The sequence below is a fragment of the Myotis brandtii genome, unplaced genomic scaffold, assembly GCF_000412655.1.
Source record: "Myotis brandtii unplaced genomic scaffold, ASM41265v1 scaffold746, whole genome shotgun sequence".
Classification (NCBI taxonomy): Eukaryota; Metazoa; Chordata; class Mammalia; order Chiroptera; family Vespertilionidae; genus Myotis; species Myotis brandtii.
This window is the reverse complement of record NW_005370976.1, coordinates 157,223-165,628: the sequence shown is the minus strand read 5'-3', so window position 1 is coordinate 165,628 and position 8,406 is coordinate 157,223. Positions and strand designations below refer to the sequence as shown.

At 39.5% G+C, this 8,406-nt stretch overlaps 1 protein-coding gene and 1 pseudogene across 1 annotated transcript in view; both read left to right on the top strand.

Moving 5' to 3' along the window:
- The window catches only part of LOC102256373 (interferon-induced very large GTPase 1-like), a 7,409-nt gene extending 4,518 nt beyond the window's left edge, over nt 1-2,891 (top strand). The window contains exon 2 of the mRNA XM_014530614.1: nt 7-2,891. Coding sequence (XP_014386100.1) covers nt 7-2,778 — 2,772 coding nt within the window. The 3' untranslated portion in view covers nt 2,779-2,891. The remainder of the gene's footprint in view (nt 1-6) is intronic.
- The window catches only part of LOC102256065, a 133,795-nt pseudogene that overhangs the window by 48,626 nt on the left and 76,763 nt on the right, over nt 1-8,406 (top strand).

Below are 8,406 nucleotides of genomic sequence, written 5' to 3'. Positions count from 1 at the left end.
GGGAAGTCCACTCTGCTGAATGCACTTTTTGGGCTGCAGTTCACGGTCAGTGCTGGGAGGTGTACCCGGGGGGCCTACATGCAGCTCCTGAAGGTCGAGGAGACTTTCACAGATGAACTGGGCTTTGACTTTGTGCTTGTTGTGGATACAGAAGGCCTTCGGGCCCTACAACTCAGCAACAAATCTAAAAATCGTGACAATGAGTTGGCAACCTTTGTCATTGGACTTGGAAACTTGACTCTAATCAATATTTTTGGGGAAAATCCATCAGAAATGCAAGATATTCTACAAATAGTAGTTCAAGCATTTATGAGGATGAAACAAGTAAAAATCTCCCCAAGTTGCCTTTTTGTCCATCAGAATGTGGGGGAAGTCACAGCTAAAGATCAAACTATGGAAGAAAGGAGGGCATTAGAGCAGAGACTAGATGACATGGCAGCAATAGCAGCTGAGCAAGAACAGTGCTCAGATGTAACCCGCTTTGGTGATATCATTAAATTTGATGTCAATACTGATGTCTTCTACTTTGCTCACCTCTGGGATGGCAATCCCCCAATGGCCCCTCCCAATCCTTGCTACAGCCACAATGTGCAGGACCTGAAAAGGAGAATTCTTATGGTTGCCAAACAGGAGTCTAGGGGAAGCATCATGAAGATCTCAGATGTGAAATTGCGAGTTCAAGATTTGTGGAGAGCCCTAGTGAATGAGAACTTTATTTTCAGTTTCAGGAACACCCGAGAAGTCATAGCCATGAGCAAATTGGAAACTATGTATAATTCCTGGACCTGGGAGCTGAGGAATCACATGCTAGACTTGCAGTACCAGCTCATCAACCAGATTAAGAATGGGAAAATCCAGGAACTCACAGCAAACACTCTTCGGGCTCCAGTTACAGAAAAATATAAAGCCATCAAGCAGGAACTTGAAAAATACTTTAAAGAAGATCCAGAGAGTGAGGTAATTATTCAGTGGAAAGCAAGTTTTGAAATTGAACTAGAAAACCTTAAAGAGGCACTTATTTTTGAGTGCAAAAATAAAGCTGAGGAACTCATCAGTTATAAAAAGAATCAAGAAATACTGGATAACAAAAAGTCAAGTTATGAAAAGAAATTATTGGAAAAAAGCCTAGAATTGGCTTTAACTCTAAAAGAGAAAGAATTGAGTGAGAATGAGCTTCATGGCAAATTCAATGAACTTTGGGAAACATGGGTCTATGATGTGTCCTCAAATATCTCTCCAGTCCTAGAGCCTAATATCGATTTGGATTCTGAAAACATCCTTTTGAACTATTTTAAAAAGGAGACAGACATGGCGAATATACTGGAGAAAAAGTCTAGAAAAAAGTTTGAAATAAATTATGAGAAACATGTCAAAATGAGCAAATATTTTAAGATAATAACAAGGTACTTAGAAGTACATGATAAAGAGTCCATAAAGAGGACTACTGACCACATTTTTTCAAGATACACTGAAACTATTAAAAACCTCCAGAAGCAACAATGTGATTACAATCCAAATTATTTCCATGAAATCCTGAACATAATAGAAGAGGAGGTGAAACCTGTATCCACTGAAGACAGATACACATTTACAACTAAGTACAAAATTGACTTATCTTTGTGTTTATTCCAAAGAGCATCTGAGATTTTTAAGGAGATGCATAGGGCATTCAAAAGAGCAAATGATCCTGTAAATTATTTGAAAAGCAAGAAAGATGATTTCCTCATGAGTTTTAAGATCTCTTGTCAAGGAGCAACCTCAATCAAAACATTTGTTGAATTTCTGTTGGAAAAACTCATTCCTGCTGTCTTCGACACGATTCAGGGGAAAATGGCCCCTAAAATCGCTGGGGACATGCGAGCTACCTGCCCAGCATTCAGTGGAAACAGAGCTAACCTGGAGAAACACGTTCTTATCTCTCTGGCAGAAAAAGAAAATTTTGATGATTACTGGGAGTACATTCATAATGCAAAATCATTTTTTAGGAATTACATTCAAAACCATATTAAAAGATATTGTTCAGAACAAAATAACAAAATAAAGACTTTTTTAGAAATAAGTATAGGTGACATCAAGAATGCCATCCTCTCAGCTATTCATGAATCCACAGCAATAGCCAAAGATAAAAGCAGCACTGCGTCTGGGTGGTTGGATTTGTTCTGTGATCACCTGGGGAGTAACTTGAACTTCCCACGAAAAGACTTGGTAAGCATTGAGCACCAGGAGATAAACAATATTGAGGTTCTCAAACAAGTTATGAGTGAAGCTTTGGATGACTTAATGTTCAGAGCAGAAAAGATATGTTTGAATATGCCTGTAGAAGACATGGTTCCTGAAATTGAGAAAATGCTCTCTGAACATCTCTGTGGCTGCTGGAAACAGTGTCCCTTCTGTGAAGCAATTTGTACAAACACAATCCCTAACCATGATGGAGACCACAGTGTTCCTTTCCACCGTCCTAAAGCTGTCAATGGAGGCCAATGGGTTGATACAGACCACTTTAACATTGACTTCTGTACTAATTTGGTATCAAGTAATTATTCTTTTGTTTTAAATGGTCGTGAAATCCCATTTAAGACCTATCGACAGGCAGGAGGGGAATATGCCAAATGGAGCATCACCCCTGACACATCCACCCAGACATACTGGAAATGGTTTGTCTGTCACTTCAGATCAAACCTAGAAGAAAAATATCAGAAAAAATTTTTAGGTAGAGGTGAAATCCCTCAGGCATGGACCAAGATCACAAAACAAAAAGTGCTTGATGACTTGGCGTAGCAATAGTACTCAATGCCCACAAAAGAGTACCAGAATCTAAACAACAGTCACAGTACCTGAACAATCCGAAAAACCTACTCCTCACAATGAGAAACTTTTTATTTCCATTTTTCAAATGAGATGGCTAAATATAAATCAATTAACATTTCAAAAATTTAAGACAGAGAAGCATCTAACAGACTGTCAAACTTCAGAGGGAAGACAGGGTAGGGCCGGGTTGGCGGGAGGGAGGGGAAGGGTGAAGGGGGCGGGGGTGTCAGATAAGAGATCAACCAAAGGACTTGTAAGAATGCATATAAGCGCCCTGACCGGTTTGGCTCAGTGAATAGAGCATTGGCCTGCAGACTGAAAGGTCAAAGTTTCGATTCTGGTCAAGGGCATGTACCTTGGTTGTTGGCACATCTCCAGTAGCAGGTGTGCAGGAGGCAGCTGATTGATGTTTCTCTCTCATCAATGTTTCTATCTCTCTATCCCTCGCCCTTCCTCTCTGTAAAATTTTCCATTTTTCAAATGAAATGGCTAAATATAAATCAATTAACATTTCAAAAGTTAAAGATTTCCTATTGAAAGGACTTCCTTTTTCTTTATCTCAATTCCTTCTGGTTGAAAAACAAATTGCTAAACTATATGAACATACAATAAAAATCTAACAATACCTATTTAAAATTCCTACTTCATATTTTAAGCTATTATTCTGAATTCTTTTTATTTTTAAATATATGTTTTTAAATATAATGTTTTATAAAGTCCAAGACAAAGTTGTTTTCATAGAGGGAAATCAAAAACTTTATGTATAGTTACAAATTTCTATAGATTAACTATATGAACATTTCAAATGCATATACAGTTCTTGGCTGGATGCTACAAATTACCTTTGAAATCTTGAGAAAAAAGTTACTAACCCTTGAATGGAAAAGTATTGATGGAAAGATGATTCCCAAGCATAGTGATATTTAGACATATTCTGTTCTGGGAAATAATAACACAGACTTGACAGAGACTGTATCAATTCAGGAAACATTATTCAAATATAAAAATAAAAATTTAATTATTGTTTTTTTTATGTGAGTATCACCCTCATCTTTTCTGGCATCCTGGAAGTTCCCCATGCTACGCTGAAATAAAAAAAAAATAAGGTCCATAACAGCTTAGATATTCAAAGCCTGGTATTTGTAAAAGCTTAAGAAGAATTGACTTTTGGAACAAGGTTTATGAGCAGGTGAGAAGGGCCACTTTCAGATTTCATTTTTCCATTAATAATTTTAAAAACTATTCCTTTAAGAATAAAATATCAAAGAGTATATAGTTTTTTAGATTCACATTATTTCAGTAAGATATTCTTTTATATATTAAAATGTAAGGAAATTCTTATCTCCAAAATAGGCACCTTTGTGACTCTTCACACTGTATGAGTCATATGATCATGATCAGAATACAAATGAAAAGCTCTCTGATGGTAACCAAGAATCTGAGAGGGGAAAGAAATGACCATTCTGCAAACCTACACCTTCTGCAACAATGACTTATGCTAGGTTCTCAAAGCTAATGACTTAAAGTAACCTTGATAACAAAGAAAATGTCTTCATGTTGAACATAATAGGATACATGTCTTCTCTTTACAGGCACACTCTCTATCCCTCCATAGCCAGTATAAACAATGAACAGAAGTAAAAAACCTTGCATCTTCAGAGCTGGGAGATAGAGCTGATTCTGCTTTGAATCCCCAAAGTGCTTCAAGCATACTCTCAGTTTGAGGTCAAATGACCCATGTCTGCAAAAGAAATCCTTGAAAAAAAAAATTATAAAAGAAACAGGTGTCCTAGAACAGTATAGTTTCCCTTTTGTTCTCTGGAAAATAGTCTCAGTAAGAGTTGGGAGGACCTCCTCATATGATCATATTCAAATGGTGACAGAAACAGAATCCCTTGCATAGCCTGGAGCATGGCTCTCACAAGACTGCACCCCTAAAAACTGCAATGTTCAATTAACATTTGCTGAATGCTTTTGTTATTTGTTTAATGAATCTAGAACGGCCTTTAAGAGGTATCATGTGCCATACATTAACTTTGATTTTCAATCTAAAATTGTTGTCTATAAATAAAAATCACCTTTGATAAATTCCTCAGACATTTAAGCAGTGTGATTATTAAATAAGATTTAGGCCAGAGCCTGTGCCTCTGAGGCAGAGTGGTCACCATATGTCTCCAACTCATTCCTGGGTTTCTAACCAAAACCTCTGGAAACCTCTGGTCACACACACACTTAAGGAGACTCCCAGCTTGCCTCTGTTGTGCGTGGAACCACCTGGTCTTCGTGTAGAAAAATGCCGGTGGTGCTGCCACCAAGGATTTCCCTGTAAGGATCAGCCACATACCTGACCCAGACCACTGTGATGGGGGCACAAGGTGGAGAGCAGGGCCTTTGTAAAAGCCCTGAAGCAAAAGTGAGCAGCCAGCTGGGCAGCAGCTGATGCCCCGGGACATGCCTGACCCCAGTCTGCAGCCCCTCTAACCTCTCCAGACACCCTTCAGGGTGCACAGCAGATTGTCAATGTCCTCAAGCTGAACCCTGAGGAGATACAAAAGAACTAGAAGCACCTATTCAAGGTGAACACTAAATCTGTGGGCAGCTCCTTCACCTGCAGTCAAAAATGGTCCCAGCAAAGGTGCACCTCCAGGAGGAGGTTACAGTCTAGGCCCAGGAGGGCAAAGAGAGAGAGAAGAGGCCCAAAGTGTGACCACTTGGCTCCCACCCCACTCTTCCTGCCACCTCCAATTTGTAGCTAAACGTCTTTTACACACACACACACACACACACACACACACACATACACACACGCACACGATTCAGTGCTGCTGTGCTGACAAGATTAAAAAAAAACTGGCACGAAATAAATGGAAACAGAGGAAAGAGTAGGTAAGAACTGGGCTTTTTGCCATCAAGGAGGGATCAAGATTAAGGAGATTACAATAGCATAGGGTTGGGGTCACTGAGGGAGAAGCCCTCAAAACCAGTGGAGTAGGAGGAATGGAGTCAGTAGGAAGGAGAATCACAGGATCACCATGAGTAGGAGGCACTGGGTCCAGGTGTACCTCACAGGATTAGAGGAGGTCAGACTTGCAGGTCAGTAGAGACAAGGTCAATGGATTGAGACTCTAATAAATCATTGAAAGTAGGGGACATGACAGGAATTGGGGTTACCACATCCATAGATTTTGGGGATTTCCAGAGTAAGTTAAGCAAAGTATCCCAAGTGCAGTGGGAAAGAAGGAGTCAGAAGGCTTTTAGGTAAGGGGCTAGAAGGGTGACAGAGTCTAACACAAAATCAAACTTCATGAATAAGATGTAACTTCTTAAATGAAGATGAAAACTTGCACTGCAGTGTTTTTATTTTAACCAAAAACACCTTTATTTTCATCTTCAAAGAACTGTTCTTTTTTTTCCATTATAAACATGATTAACTTACAAAAGTGGCCTATACTAGTAAATTTAAGCTTCATATTAATCCAGACATGGAAAGGTGTGTTATTGTTTTTTTTCTAGAGAGAGGAAGGGAGAGGGATAGGGGAATAGAACGTGGATGAGAGAGAACCATTATCAATCAGCTGCCTCCTGCATGTCCCCTACTGGGGATTCAGCCCACAACCCTGAAATATGCCTTGACCAGTAATCGAACAGGCAACCTTTGGCTCATGGGTCGATGCTTAATCACTGAGCCACCCTGGCTGGGCTTGAAAGGTTTAAAAAAATAAATTTATATTTTGTTGTCATTATAAGACAAAACAGAAACTAGCATAAATTACGGGACTCCATTCATATTCGGATTCTTCTCCACCAGGAATCCTCGTTGTTATATTATTTCCATTCAGCAAAATCTGGTCTAATTTAGTAATCCTTCTTCCTTCTGGTGTGATTTCATTAGAGCAGCAGCTGCATTGGGTAAGTGGTAGCCTTAGCCACCATGGCAACAGTGGACGTCATCTGCTTGTACTGAGAAGTTTTGAAGTAGATCTCTCTCTCTCTCTTTCCCAGAGGACAAAAATATGAGAAAATCCAGGGACTGGGTGTGTTATGGCTTAAATCTTTGTCCCCATGTCATTATAAGACAAAACAGAAACTAGCATAAATTACGGGACTCCATTCATATTCGGATTCTTCTCCACCAGGAATCCTCGTTGTTATATTATTTCCATTCAGCAAAATCTGGTCTAATTTAGTAATCCTTCTTCCTTCTGGTGTGATTTCATTAGAGCAGCAGCTGCATTGGGTAAGTGGTAGCCTTAGCCACCATGGCAACAGTGGACGTCATCTGCTTGTACTGAGAAGTTTTGAAGTAGATCTCTCTCTCTCTCTTTCCCAGAGGACAAAAATATGAGAAAATCCAGGGACTGGGTGTGTTATGGCTTAAATCTTTGTCCCCACATAATCAGGTTGAAATGAGTTCAGGAGTGCAGGGCTCTCATGATGGGATCAGTGGGATCAGTACCCTTATATGAAGACACACCAGAATATAATGAACAACATAAACAAAAACAGATCCAGAGACAGAGAAACATAGATCAGAGCATCAAACCTCAGAGGGAAGGTAGGGGAGGGTGGGGGTAAGGGGGAGAGATCAACCAAAGGACTTTTATGCATGCATATAAGCCTAACCAATGGACACAGACAACAGGAGTGTGAAAGCATGAGTGGGGGGGATAGGAGGGATAATGGGGGAATAAGAACACATATGTAACACCTTAATCAATAAAGAAATTTAAAAAGACACACCAGATCTCTCTCTCTCTCTTTCTTTCTCTCTCTCTTTTTCTCTCCCCCCACCCCACACAAACATGCATAAACCAAGGACAGAATGTGCAAGCACATAGCAAGAAGGTAGCTATCTGCAAGCCAGGAAGAAAGCCCTTACCAGGAACTGAATCAGCCAGCATCTTGATCTTAGATGCTCCAAAACTATGAGAAATAACTTTCTATTGTCTAAGACTCCCAGTCTATGGTATTATGTTATGGCAGCCTGAGCTGACTACAACACGGTGTGTTTAAAGATGACCCCTTTAAGTTTGGTATGCTCTTCCATTGAACTATGAGGAAAGCCATAATGAACATACCATATTTCCTATTGCCTAAAAATTGTAATCCGCCTTGATCTTAGATGCTCCAAAACTATGAGAAATAAGTTCTATTGTCTAAGACTCTCAGTCTATGGTATTATGTTACAACAGCCTGAGCAGACTACAACACGGTGTGTTTAAAGATGACCCCCTTAAGTTTGGTATGCTCTTCCATTGGACTATGAGGAAAGCCATAATGAACATACTATAGTTCCTATTGCCTAAAAATTGTAATCCTCCTTAATCATATTAGCCCTTCACTAAGGTCTCAGAAAGCCATTCAGCCATTTAGAGTAGTGCTGTGCTACTTAAGTGGACAAGGAGCAAAGAAAAGCTTGCATACTATCACTGACACTGCTGTAATAATTAACTAATCTGCTCTCTTTGCAGTAGTAATAGTGCCTGTGAAACCTTGGGCATGTAATTTAATCTCTCTCTACTCAAGTGCCCTATCTCTCAAATAGTACATTTCTAATGCCATTGTTGGAGAAAATAAATGAATTGCTATATAGAAGCA